At 36.3% G+C, this 14,432-nt stretch overlaps 1 protein-coding gene across 1 annotated transcript in view; it reads left to right on the top strand.

Annotated features, from left to right (window-relative positions):
• CAPRIN1 (cell cycle associated protein 1) overlaps window positions 1–14,351 on the top strand; it is a 39,105-nt gene extending 24,754 nt beyond the window's left edge. Inside the window, exons 10-19 of the mRNA XM_046014850.1 lie at window positions 1,018–1,173; window positions 1,257–1,365; window positions 3,222–3,283; window positions 3,757–3,867; window positions 4,092–4,241; window positions 5,136–5,286; window positions 7,989–8,183; window positions 9,064–9,164; window positions 10,445–10,508; window positions 12,043–14,351. Of these exons, the coding sequence (XP_045870806.1) occupies window positions 1,018–1,173; window positions 1,257–1,365; window positions 3,222–3,283; window positions 3,757–3,867; window positions 4,092–4,241; window positions 5,136–5,286; window positions 7,989–8,183; window positions 9,064–9,164; window positions 10,445–10,508; window positions 12,043–12,107 (1,164 nt within the window). The 3' untranslated portion in view covers window positions 12,108–14,351. The remainder of the gene's footprint in view (window positions 1–1,017; window positions 1,174–1,256; window positions 1,366–3,221; window positions 3,284–3,756; window positions 3,868–4,091; window positions 4,242–5,135; window positions 5,287–7,988; window positions 8,184–9,063; window positions 9,165–10,444; window positions 10,509–12,042) is intronic.
• The last annotated feature ends 81 nt before the right edge of the window (window positions 14,352–14,432 follow it).

Here is a 14,432-nt window from a genome sequence, read left to right as displayed (position 1 = left end):
AAGTACATTTGGTGTATGTTTTTAGGGGAGTGAGGTAATAGGTATATATTAGAATGAATATAGGGGTAGAAATATGAATTATTAGCATTTTTTTAAATTGAATGTTAGGGATGAAAAGTATGTGTTGGTATAGTAGAAAAATTTGGGAAGTAACAGTGCTTAGTAGAACTTTTTGCTTTTTATTGGGAGAGAATAGTATATTATCTTACTTAGTACTGTGCCAGTATGGTTTGTTCTTAAGTACTTGGTAGGTAGGACCTTTCCAAAGGCTATTCAGATGGAATTCTAAGGAATTTTTTGAGCTGCAGATGTGAATGTAGATGGCACATCAGTTGGTGTTCATAACAGTTTAGGTAGTGATTATCTCACTCTTGCTTATAAGAGAAATAAGCTTATGATTTATCCAGGCTCACCAGGTATGACTTGTCCAGGATAAGAAGCCAGACAGAACATAAATTTAATATAATAAAAATTAGTGAGATTTCCCAGAAGAGTGGGGAATTACTAAATAATAATCAGAAGAAATTATTAGAGCTAGGTAAAAGGTAGGTATAGTCATTTTGGCTTTTGTAGCAAGTTATAGAAGGTGATAGGGCTTCATCCTAGAGAGAATGAAATGGTAGGAACTCAAAGTTTGATGATGATAACAACTAACTTTTCTTGAGTGCTGACTCAGTCAAGTATTGAGGTAAATACAGGTTTAATTTCTTTCTATAGAAGGCATAGCAGTTTTAAGCACAGTCAATTCTTTTAGGAAGCAAGCACGGGTAATCTTTGAAAGCAGGTTATTAAGTAAATCTGAAATGCTACAGTCGTCCTGTGGAATTGAGAACACCGTAGAAGTGACAGCACTCAATGTTAAATTTATAACTATGGTCAGTTTGAGAAAGTACATTAAAGCCTGCTACTTTGTTTATAGTATAGTGCCATATAGAGTTTGGGGACCTGTCATGGTGGTAATGAATGGAGCTCTTGCATGCTCCCAGTCTGCATCTCTCCCCTCATTTTCCCCTTTAGGTGGTAAATTCACTCCAGCAGCAACCTCAGGCTGCATCTCCTTCAGTGCCAGAGCCCCACTCTTTGACTCCAGTGGCTCAGGCAGATCCCGTTGTGAGAAGACAGCGAGTCCAAGACCTTATGGCGCAAATGCAGGGGCCCTATAATTTCATACAGGTCGGTGCAGTTGAGTCAAACACTAACTGAAAGTTTAAGTGTTTACATTATTTAACTTAATTCCATTATATCCTGACTTGCAGGATTCAATGCTGGATTTTGAAAACCAGACACTTGATCCTGCCATTGTATCTGCACAACCTATGAATCCGACACAAAACATGGACATGCCCCAGCTGGTTTGCCCTCCGGGTTAGTAATGGTGTATTCTTACGTGAGAAATACAGGGCCAGTGCTCTCAGGTTTTGTAAAGTATGTGAAAATTAATTATTTCCTTTTAATGTTTGCTTAACTTTTGGATCTTGGGTCTTTTAATTTGGTAAGAAATACTGTTTTTCCCTGTAATATGAATAACTGTAGTTACATTGCTTTTTTTTAACCTTTTATTGTCATATATAAACTTAAGTACGTGCAAATGTAGTTTGATGAGTTTCACAGACTGAACATACCAGCACCCAGAAGTGGGACATTACCTGTACCTCAGAAGCCTATTTGTGTCCCTTTTCAGTCACTAGTTTACCCTCTCTTTTGGCTCTGTGGGAAACATTTCCTGATTTGTAACATTACAGACCAGTTTAGCTTATTACTGTAATTTACATGAGTTAAATTTTGCTTGGCTTTTTAAATTTCAAAATTAAGCATAAAAATAATAGAGGTGTCTTTCTCTGAAAGATGTTTGCAGCTTTTTAGGAGAATTTCTGAACATTTTATTACCTAAATAGAAATGAGATGCAACAGTGAGGTGGTTAAGGGGATACTTAAGAGGAAAGGGGAAAATTGGCCTAAAGACAGTTGAAGTTTCTGGGCGCCTGGGTGGCTCAGTTGGTTAAGTGACTGCCTTCGGCTCAGGTCATGATCCTGGAGTCCCACGATTGAGTCCCACATCGGGATCTCTGCTCAGCAGGGAGTCTGCTTCTCCCTCTGACCCTCTCCCTTCTCATGCTCTCTCACGTTCTCTCAAGTGAATAAATTAAAAAAAAAAAAATCTTAAAAAAAAAAAAAAGTTGAAGTTTCAAACTCTTATTACTAGTCTTACACCATTATTAGAAACAGCACTAAAGAGGATTGGCATCTTGTACTTGGTTAAGTGGTCCATTTTTCTCCAGACTGTTAGTCATTTTGAGTCTTGGTTTTTTTCCCCAAACATATCATTATTAAGGGTACAAAAGTGGGACTATATAAAATAACATACTTAGGGGCGCCTGGGTGGCTCAGTCGGTTAAGTGTCTGCCTTCAGCTCAGGTCATGATCCCTAGGGTCCTGGGATCGAGCCCTGTGTTAGGCTCTTTGCTCAAGGGGCAAGTCTCATTCTCCCTCTCCCTCTGCTGCTGCTCTGCCTGCTTGTGATCTCTGTCAAATAATAAATGGATAGAATCTTAAATAACATAAGTAATATCATGTAAATCTTCAGTATCATAAAAGGAATTGCTGAGGAAAGCATGTTTAATGACACTGTTAGTTTGTTTGTTACGATTTCTCCAAAGTAAAGGAAGTTCATATCTAATATTTCTACCAAGAGTTAGAAAACAAATTATGGTTAGGCCTTATGGAAAGGAATCAGTTATTAGTGTTCGTTTTCCAAGTTCTACCAGAGAAAGATAACGCATAGTTTTTATAGCTGAAAAGTTGTGCCAGAATCAACATATACAGCATTGATATAACCTGTAAGCCATTTAGATACTCAGTTAATGCTCAGTTCATTAGCCTCTCTCAGCAAAATGGGTGATTTCTAAATGACTAACCACAGGTCCAAATTTTTGATTCTTTAACCATGGTTGGGGAAGGGAGTAGAAGACTGGTGGGAGTTGACAGTTTGCACACTGAATTGAATATAGATTTTTTTTAAAGCGTATTCTTATTTTTTCCTGTGGAAGCATTATGACTAGAAGGAAACCAGAAATGCTCACTTAAAAGCTAAAATCCTAACTATACTTTTCCAGTTTATTTTCATGATCACTAAAGTTTTTTTAGGATTTGGCTATACAAGTTTTCTCTGAAGAAATTTGATTTTTGGATTAACAGTGGATTTTTTGGGGTCAATTTTACAGTTCATTCTGAATCTAGACTTGCTCAGCCTAATCAAGTTCCGGTACAACCAGAAGCTACACAGGTAAGAGTTACAGAAATATTGCTGTAGGTTTGTTTTTAATCAGTTCTTGGGTCTCTTTCTTTAATGGCTCATGAAAGTGAGGTATGAATTTTATCATTGTCCAAGTCTGGTGTGGGTAGCTGTCAGCCTTTATTTCCATGTTACATTTACTTTTGTTTTAATAACTTAAAAAACATTGTTTTTGTTAAGTCTCATGTTCATAATAATTTTTTTATTTTGAACTGAGTAGAATTTGAGAAGACATATTTAAATGTCATAATTCTAAAATTTAGTGTCGATATTGCCATTTAGAAGCATTTGTTGGGGACTTCATAACTGGACTTGGGTTTATTTAACTTTCAGTTTTAATATTAGAAGTATTTTTTGCAGTTGTTAAGTTTTATAGTCTTTTTAACAGGTATATCTGTTTCTTAGCCCTGTCTGTGTTAGAGTTTATAACAGAAAGCAGCTTTGATTGCTTTGTTTTTGTGTAGGTTCCTTTGGTTTCATCCACAAGTGAAGGGTACACAGCATCTCAACCCTTGTACCAGCCTTCTCACGCTACAGAGCAGCGACCACAAAAGGAACCAATTGACCAGATTCAGGCAAGTTTCTGTTACTAGGTAACATAAACTTGATGAGGCACTTACTCATGAACTGGGCAGAGGTAAATTACTGTTAATACTGTTACTCCTTTTGGACTTAATGCATGCAATGCAGTATTTTGTTTTTATGAAATAGTTAAATTTCTTAACATACTAAGTCTTGGATAGTAGACTTGGCTAAATTTAGTTTATCACTAAAGTGCATCTATTCATTTTGTGTTTAGGCAACAATCTCCTTAAATACAGACCAGACTACAGCATCATCTTCCCTTCCGGCTGCTTCTCAGCCTCAGGTGTTCCAGGCTGGGACAAGCAAACCATTACATAGCAGTGGAATCAATGTAAATGCAGCTCCATTCCAATCCATGCAAACGGTGAGTAATTAATTGAACTAATATAATAGGCCTAGTGTGTAGTATGATTGTGCCAGAGTCTCAACAAAAAAGTCTTCATTTAGCTTTGTATTTGAGTTTTCATCTATCCACACTGTAGAGTATATTTAATTGGACATAAACTCTAATTTTTTCCTGGTCCCAGAGATAATATTTGAGTCTTAGGAATTATGTGCTCACATCTTTGTTTTTTATAGTTTCATCCTTTTTGGTTTGATTAATAAAAGTAAATGTGCAGAAAAGTAGACTACTGTGATGTTTATATATAAATCATTACCTAGATTTAACAGTTGTCTACTTTTTTCCATATTTGCTTAATCTTTTATTTTATGGACATTTCTCATAGTAAATTTCACATATTATAGTTCATTGTGGTTTTTCAGTAAGCATCTCTAAACTGCAGGATTTCTAGAAAATGATGATGAAAATACCATAATGGGATGCAGCTAAATTGGTGCTCATGGGAAAGGTCAGAGTTAAATATTAAAGTAGTAACTTGATGGAAATGTCAATAAAAATAAAAAATGACTATTCAACTCAAAAGTTCATAGAATTAATTTCTGTAAGTGACATTGTATCAGTAATTTGCATCTTTAAAAACCTTTCTCATTTGTAATTGCATTTCCAAGCTGCTAATTTTTGTGTCTTTTTAGATTTTGATCCCCTCTTATGTTCTCCTTCAAGTGCTATGTGGTGTGTATGTCTGTATATTAAAAATAAATACATACTGTATATATAGAGAGTGAGTGTGTGTGTGTGTGAGACTATAATGCATTTACAGTTGAGGTAAAACCAGCATTGAGGTCTGCCTTATTAAAAATAGGGAAATTACTAGTGTAAAGGGATGACATAATCATTTGCTTTATTTACTTACAGGTGTTCAATATGAATGCCCCAGTTCCTCCTGTTAATGAACCAGAAACTTTGAAACAGCAAAATCAGTACCAGCCCAGTTACAACCAGAGCTTTTCTAGTCAGCCTCACCAAGTAGAACAAACAGACCTTCAGCAAGAACAGCTTCAAACAGGTAGGAAAACCAGTGTCACTTCCTTGGCTTCTTGCCCTCCAACACAGTTACTGACAGTGGTAGGAAGGTATAGATTTTTAGAGTGTCAGGGTCTAAGAGTTTTTGTTTTAGTAGTAGACCCTACGGATTTTTCATTACAGAACCTGATTTAAATTGAGTCCATATTTATTGTATGTGCTTGCACTTTTTTGGAGGCCTTATACCAATTTTCTTTTGATCAGTAAGTGCTCATAATATCCCTTTTTCATACTATGATTTTAGTGGAATTAAACTTGTTACTTAAATTATGATCAACTTTGATTGCTAATTAATTGAAGCCAAAATAGCGTGATACCTGGTAGGTAGTAAGTCAGTTAGTTAACACAGTTAAGAAACAGTAAAGGGTTGACTTGGTTGTCAGTATGCTAGTTAGAATTATTGCAAGCAAAAATCCCATGGTAGCTGTCTTTGGTAGACTAGGTTGAAACAAAGTCTTTGTTGGCAAGTAAGGTCATTCATAAGTTGGCTGGTTACCACACCCATCATAGTAATGTAGCTAGAGATAGCGTAGATTTCTTAACTTTGTAAGGCATGAAATAACTGCTTTAGGTCTTTGGTTATTTAGATCCCAGGTTGTTTAATTGGAATCCCATAGGAAACTAGCAGACCTTTCTAAAATCATAGGAGTTAATAGCTTAATTTTATCAGACTGATTTAAATAACTATGAGATATTTTAATTGCCCAATTTCTTGATAGACCTCGATCAACATTATGGATTTTTCAGTACTAAATTCTTACATATTTCCTATAATGTTAAGCACCAGTAATTAGTAAGGAGTTTGAATCAGCTATAATCTGGTATTTATCCATTACGCTATTTGTGTTCAGTTGCTGAGGGATAAAACTGGGTTTCATGCCCTCATGCTCCTTTAATTATTGCCATGTACTCAAGCATGTCAGCACAATGTTTCAAGGCCCCAAATACACCTGCTTCACAGCAAATTGTACTGTTTAGTCAGGAACAACATGAAAAAAAGGGATAAGGCAAGAATCTGGCTATTATTTATGGACTTAGAGTTTATGGTATACAAACACTTTAATAGAAACTCTGTTTTTTAAAAAATTCTGGTATTTTAATTTTTTTTTTTAAGATTTTATTTTTATTTATTTTTGCGCACGAGAGAGAAAACGAAGAGATGAGCCTGGGGGAAGGCGCAAAGGGAGAAGCAGACTCCCGACTGAGCAGGCGCCTGATGCAGGTCTTGATCCCAGAACCCTGGGATCATGACCTGAGCCAAAGGCACAGATGCTTAACCAACTGAGCCACCCAGGCGCCCTGATTTCTGGTATTTTTAAATAAAGATTACACTTTAATTGTACCACTAAGAGTTTTTTTGCAGTGAGATTTGACCAAGACTAATAAAATTCTTACTGATAAAAAGTTGAGTTGAAAATTCACGTTTGACCACTCTCTACATGCATGTGAATGAATCTCTTCAGATAGAAAATGTTACCTGTAATCATAATAGTTGCCTGGAATTTTAAATTTGGGGAATGTAGTGAAAGGCAGTCTATAGAAAGATCACACTGTGAATAGTATAATTGTTCCATTAATTACATAGTTCAAAAAGGAGCCATCACTCCTCCTCCTAGGCATACTTGGGCTACTCACTCCAGATATCATTCTGAGAACTGATAAATGTGTTTGGGGTTTCTTCAGGATATAAAATATATCAGGTGAAGTTTTTCAAGAATCACACCACCTTTTCTCTCTGCCTAAACATGGGAGATTTGGGCTTGCAAGAGGCTGCTGATTGTTTTTGTTCCTGGGGTGTAGGCCTTCCTTTAGTCTCTACCTTCCTCACCTTCCAAAGGCAGTGTTTGCATCCTGTTTTGTCTCCTATGTGAATTACAAACATTGGGGTAGGATCAGAAAGGTACCTCAGGATTTAATTTTTGAAGATTTCTAGATTCTAGACTTCTCCCCATTGTGGAAGGAGGAAGGGGTGTGCAAGGTTAACATAAACCTTTTAGAATCTTCTCTTCACCTCATCAGGTTGAGTGCCAGTGTGAGTAGTATTTAACTGTCTTCTAAATTGGTTGTACTTAAAAGTACTTGAAATGGAATCAGGCATTAAGGGGGGTATAAGCTGAAGGCCTCTGCTGATTTATCTTTATAATTGACTGGATATTCCACCATATGGTTGTCTAGGTGTGGGAGAGCATGGTTTTGTATGTTTCACTAAGTAGCAAGGGCAGTTTAAAAGGATATGAAAGCTTTTACCACAAAGGAGCTTTTTAGTGAAAAATAATTAAATGATAGAAAATGGTAATTGTACTGGAACAGTATGTAAGATCTTTTGAGTTATTGTGGGTCTCTTGTGCTAATAGATGCCTCTTAGAAGGTATTTAATAATACAGGTTTTGTTTCATTTGGAAGGATAGAATTTTGTGCTCTTACACATTTGTGTGCTTCTAAAGGTTTGGAATTATTGTTGGAGAATTATAGTCTCTTTAGCTAATTAATATATGGGTAGGAGGAAAATAGGGATTTAATGACTTAACTAATGTATAGTGATCACTATTGTTAATATGAAAACTTAAAGACAATTTGAAGAGGAAGTACAAGGCACCTCTTAAACCAGAAACTGAGAGAACAGGTTGTAATGAGCTATGTGTATGCAGGGTGTGTGTGTGTATAAATTTTTTCTTGTTATTACAGTGGTTGGCACCTACCATGGTTCCCAGGACCAGCCTCATCAGGTGACTGGTAACCACCAGCAGCCTCCCCAGCAGAACACTGGATTTCCACGTAGCAGTCAGCCGTATTACAACAGTCGTGGTGTGTCTCGTGGTGGTTCCCGTGGTGCTAGAGGCTTGATGAATGGATATAGAGGCCCTGCCAATGGATTCAGAGGTACAAAAAAAAGCAGCAGCAAATTTATGTTCTTTTTTTATTTATAAAATACATAGAAATATGCTTTATGGTTTTGGGGAAAGATATGTATCTGTGTTTGACTCTTATGTACAACTTAAACGTTTTTAGTATGTTACAGGCAATTATTTAATTAATTTACTTATTAAAGATTTTGTTTATTTGACAGAGACACAGTGAGAGGGAACACAAGCAGGGGGAGCAGGAGAGGGAGAAGCAGGCTTCCCGCTCAGTGGGGAGCCCGAGGTGGGGCTCAGTCCCAGGACCCTGGGATCATGACTGGAGCTAAAGGCAGACGCTTAATGACTGAGCTACCCAGGCGCCCAGCAATTTTTTATTTTTTATAAAAGATTTTATTTGAGAGAGCGAGAGAGAGCACAAGCCAGGGGAGGGGCAGCAGGTGAGGGAAAACAGATTCCCTGCTGAGCACGAGCTTGATGTGGGGCTCCATTCCAGGACCCCAAATCATGATCTCAGCCAAAGGCAGGTGCTTAACCAACTGAGCCTGCTCAGGCCGTCTTGTTGTAGGCATTTAAACTGACAAAATTAGGAATGAAATTTTTTAGGTGTCAAATCCCTGACTTCTGTATCCTCTAGGTAATACTTGTTTCCATTAATTATCAGACTTTATGGGGATTTTTTTTTGTGTGGGGGTGTGTGTGCATGAATGGGTAAAAATGTCCTCTTCCAAGTAAGTTAATACTCAGAAATTCAGGAACAGATGGGATCAGGATAGGAAACTAGAAATTAGTTTAAATAATTAGCATGGTTTATAATTTTTCAGTTCTTTTTTTTGGTCAGTAGTAGGAAATAAAAATTCCTTGTGTAGATAAGAAAATTATTTTCTTGTCCTAAATTTTAGGAGGATATGATGGTTACCGCCCTTCATTCTCTAACACTCCAAACAGTGGTTACACACAATCTCAGTTCAGTGCTCCCCGGGACTACTCTGGCTATCAGCGGGTAGGTAGAAGTTGCTTTAAAATACAAACCTGACCAAAATACACCAGTGAAATGGACTGATGCAGCTGTTTGTACTTTAATAATTAATTTGGGGCTAATTTTGTACCTTTGTACAAGATACTTCATTATGGAAAATGATAACTTTTTCTTAAGCACTCAGCGTAGGTGCTCATTTAATAGAGTCTTGAAAACAGAATGATTTTCGTTCACTGTGGGATTGCAAATTAGTGCAGCTACTGTGAAAAACAGTGTGGAGTTTCCTCAAAAAATTAAAAATAGAATTACCATGTGACCCAGTAATTCCACTACTGGGTATCTACCCAAAGAAAATGAAAACACTAATTCAAAAAGATACATGCACTCCTGTGTTTATTGCAGCATTATTTATAATAGCCAAGGTATGGGTGGAGGCAACCCCAAGTATCCATCACTAGATGAATGGATAAAGAAGATGTGTACAATTAAATATTACCAGCCACAGAAAAAAAAGAAAGAAAAGGAAATACTGCCATTTGCAGGAAGTGGATGGACCTAGAGAGTGTGATGCAAACAGAAATAAGTCAGAGAAAGAAATAAACCACACGATCTCACTCGTATTTGGAAATTAAGAAACTAAACAGGTGGACAAAAAAACCACTTTTTTTTTTTTTTTTTTTTAAAAAAACACTTTTAAATGGAGAATAAACTTGGTAGTTGCCAGAGGGGTGGGGGTGGGTGGGGGATGGGTGAAATGGGTAAAGGAGATTAAGAGCAGACTTACTTGATTGAGCACTAAGAAATGTATAGAATTTTTAAATTACTCTTTTGTACACCTGAAACTAATATAATACTATATGTTAATTATATATGAATAAAAATAAGTTTGTGTAGGAGAAAAAAATGATTTTTTTTTAAAAGATTTTATTTATTTATTTGACAGAGAGAGATCACAAGGAGACAGAGAGGCAGGCAGAGAGAGAGAGAGGGAAGCAGGCTCCCTGCCGAGCAGAGAGCCCGATGCGGGACTTGATCCCAGGACCCTGAGATCATGACCTGAGCCGAAGGCAGCGGCTTAACCCACTGAGCCACCCAGGCGCCCCGAAAAAAATGATTTTTAAGAGCAGAGACATCTCATTGAATGTTGAGAATAACACGTACAATTACAGAGTAACTTCTCTAGCTATATTGAAATGTGCAAAAAAAAAAAAGGAAGAATTTTGTGTTCTGTGTCCATAAGGATAGATGATGAGTAAGCATTAAAAAATGACATTTCCTTCAGTACTAACTAGCTTGTCTTTTAGGATGGATATCAGCAGAATTTCAAGCGAGGCTCTGGGCAGAGTGGACCACGGGGAGCCCCACGAGGTAATATTTTGTGGTGGTGATCCTAGCTCCTAAGTGGAGCTTCTGTTCTGGCCTTGGAAGAGCTGTTCCATAGTCTGCATGTAGGTTACATGTTAGGAATACATTTATCATTACCAGACTTGTTGCTAGGGATTAAATGAAATGCTCTGTTTCTAAAACTTCTCTTGAACCCAAATTTAATTTTTTGAATGACTTTCCCTGTTACTATATAAATTGTCTTGAAAACTAAAACATTTCTTCCTCCTCAGAAAAAGTGTTTTTCCAACTGCAAATTATTTTTCAGGTCCTAAAACCTACTAAATGTTTTTAGGAAGGACTTACTGAAACATTTTTGTAAGACATTTTTGGAATGAGATTGAACATTTATAAATTTATTATTCCTCTTTCATTTTTGAACATGCATATTATATTTTAGGGTCAGAAATCCTTTAATGGCCAGATAAGCCATAGTTACATATAGAGAACCATTTAGAAGTGATAGAACCTAGTTGAAACTTCAATGCCTTTGGATCACAAATAGCGATACAAGTGTCAGATTATTTCTGACTTTTAAGTAAAACATCCAAAATCCTAACTAACTTATTGAACTGTCTTTAAAAACTACAGGTTTAATGAGTTTCTGATTTTGTCTATTACCAGAGGAAAACTGCTTCCTTATTTGGACAGGAAGTCAACCTGTGTAACAATTAGGTCGCATTTCATATGACCGGAAGTTCTAAATGATTCTCTGACTTAAGGGAAGTTAAATTGAGTAGGTTTCCTCTAGATATTGGCCATAACATGTATAAAATGTATATTAAGGAGGAATTACAAAGTACTTTGATTTCAATGCTAGTAGAAACTGGCCAGCAAAAAGGTGCATTTTATTTTTAAATTAATGGATCACTTGGGAATTACTGACTTGAAGTATCAAAGGATATTTGCATGTGAATGTGGGTTATGTTCTTTCTCATCTTGTAGCATATTCTATGAAAGTTGAGTTGACCGGTAGCTAAAAATCTGTTTTAACAGCATGTAAAAAGTTATTTTATCTGTTACAAGTCATTATACAATTTTGAATGTTATGTAGTTTCTTTTTAACAGTTTAGGTAACAAGGTCTGTTTTTCATTCTGGTGCTTTTATTAATTTTGATAGTATGATGTTACTTACTACTGAAATGTAAGCTAGAGTGTACACTAGAATGTAAGCTCCATGAGAGCAGGTACCTTGTCTGTCTTTACTGCTGTATCTATTTCCAACGCCTGATGACAGTGCCTGGCACATAGTAGGCACTCAATAAATACTTGTTGAATGAATGAATGAATGAGTACTGGTGGAATACTCCATTAGCTCTACTCTTCTTTTAGCTAGAGAACGTGAGCAAATTTGCGCATGACAACTTCCAGGACAGGTGAACACTGAAGAATTGACTTCTTAAACCTAATAATGTGGTGACAAGCTGCCCACATGCTTCTTGACTTCAGATGAAAATCTGCTTGAAGGCAAAGCAAATAATACTTGAAAGAAAAACCAAATGCCATTTTTGTCTTCTAGGTCGTGGAGGGCCCCCAAGACCCAACAGAGGGATGCCGCAAATGAACACTCAGCAAGTGAATTAATCTGATTCACAGGATTATGTTTAAACGCCAAAAACACACTGGCCAGTGTACCATAATATGTTACCAGAAGAGTTATTATCTATTTGTTCTCCCTTTCAGGAAACTTATTGTAAAGGGACTGTTTTCATCCCATAAAGACAGGACTACAATTGTCAGCTTTATATTACCTGGATATGGAAGGAAACTATTTTTATTCTGCATGTTCTGTCCTAAGCGTCATCTTGAGTCTTGCACATGATACTCAGATTCCTCACCCTTGCTTAGGAGTAAAACATAATACACTTTACAGGGTGATATCTCCATAGTTATTTGAAGTGGCTTGGAAAAAGCAAGATTGACTTTTGACATTGGACAAAATCTATAAATCAGCCCTAGAGTTATTCAGTGGTAACTGACAAAACTAAAATATTTCCCTTCGAGAAGGAGTGGAGTGTGGTTTGGCAGAACAACTGCATTTCACAGCTTTTCCAGTTAAATTGGAGCACTGAACGTTAGATGCATACCAAATTATGCATGGACCCTTAATATAAAAGGCTGGCTACCAGCTTTGACACAGCACTATTCATCCTCTGGCCAAACGACTGTGGTTAAAAACACATGTAAATTGCTTTTTAACAGCTGATACTGTATAAGACAAAGCCAAAATGCAAAATTAGGCTTTGATTGGCACTTTTTGAAAAATATGCAACAAATATGGGATGTAATCTGGATGGCCGCTTCTGTACTTAATGTGAAGTATTTAGATACCTTTTTGAACACTTAACAGTTTCTTCGACAATGACTTTTGTAAGGATTGGTACTATATATCATTCCTTATAATGTACATTGTCTGTCACTAATCCTTGAATCTTGCTGTATTGTCACCTAAATTGGTATAGGTACTGATGAAAATATCTAATGGATAATCATAACACTCTTGGTCACATGTTTTTCCTGCAGCCTGAAGGTTTTCAAAAGAAAAATAGCAAATGCCTGCTGCTACCACCCTTTTAAATTGCTATCTTTTGCAAAGCACCAGTATGTGTTTTAGATTGATTTCCCTATTTTAGGGAAATGACAGACAGTAGTCTCAGTTCTGATGGTATAAGCAAAACAAATAAAACATGTTTATAAAAGTTGTATCTTGAAACACTGGTGTTCAACAGCTAGCAGCTTATGTGGTTCACCCCATGCACTGTTAGTGTTTCAAATTTTATGGTTATCTCCAGCAGCTATTTCTATAGTTGCATTTATCTTTTGTCTAACCCTAATTGAATTACCTTTTTCTCATGGAGGCATTTATATTCAAAGTGGTGATTCCTTCACTTAGATGCATAGGGAGAGTCACAAGTTTGATGGAGATGACAGTTTAGTAATTTATGTACTGTTGGAATTTGTGCTAGCAGTTTGAGCACTAGTTCTGTGTGCCTATGAACTTAATGCTGCTTGTCATATCCCACCTTGACTTCATGGAGAATTAATCCCATCTATTCAGCAAAGGCTACTAATACTAAGTGAATGGTATTTTCTGTGCAGAAATTGAATTTTGTTTTATTAGCCTTTAGCTAAGGAATTTTTCCAGTAGGTGCTCAGCTACTAAAGAAAAACAAACAAGACACAAAACTATTCTCAAACATTCATTATTAGACAACTGGAGTTTTTGCTGGTTTTGTAACCTACTAAAATGGATAGGCTGTTGAACATTCCACATAAAAAAAGTTTTTTGTAGGGTGGTGGGGAAGGGGGCATATCTTCAATGTTTATTTTAAAATAAAATAAGTTCTTGACTTTTCTCATGTGTGGTTGTGGTACATCATATTGGAAGGGTTCTGTTTACTTTTGCAAACGAGTATTTCTTTTGCTAGCACCTCCCGTTGTGTGCTTTAAATGACATCTGCCTGGGATGTACCACAACCATATGTTAGCTGTATTTTATGGGCAATAGATAAAATATTCATGGTTTACTGGGTAATCCCTAGATGTGTATGCTTACAATCCTATATATAAAACTAAATTTGTTATCTGTGTAGAAAACAATTTCATGACATTTAAAATTGAAGTAAATAAGTTCTTTATACTAGTGATCTCTGAGTTAGTTTAGAGATGGGATGGGGAGAAATGCATTCTAGGTTTCAAACTTCTATGCATTAGTGTAGATGTTGTGAATGTGTAAAGGTGTTGCAGTTTTATTATTTCTATGTATGTTTTTAAAAGAATCGTTTGTTCTTTTGGAAATATTAATAATTTTTTTTTGGCATTCTATCATCACAGTCTAAATGTTAAGCTTTTGTGTCTCAATTCAGACTATATTTTTCAAAGGAGTGCCTCATTATGAGGCAGACTTTT

The sequence above is a fragment of the Meles meles genome, chromosome 8 (assembly GCF_922984935.1).
Source record: "Meles meles chromosome 8, mMelMel3.1 paternal haplotype, whole genome shotgun sequence".
Taxonomy (NCBI): Eukaryota; Metazoa; Chordata; class Mammalia; order Carnivora; family Mustelidae; genus Meles; species Meles meles.
The sequence above is the reverse complement of the archived record's forward strand: the minus strand, read 5'-3'. Positions and strand labels throughout refer to the sequence as shown.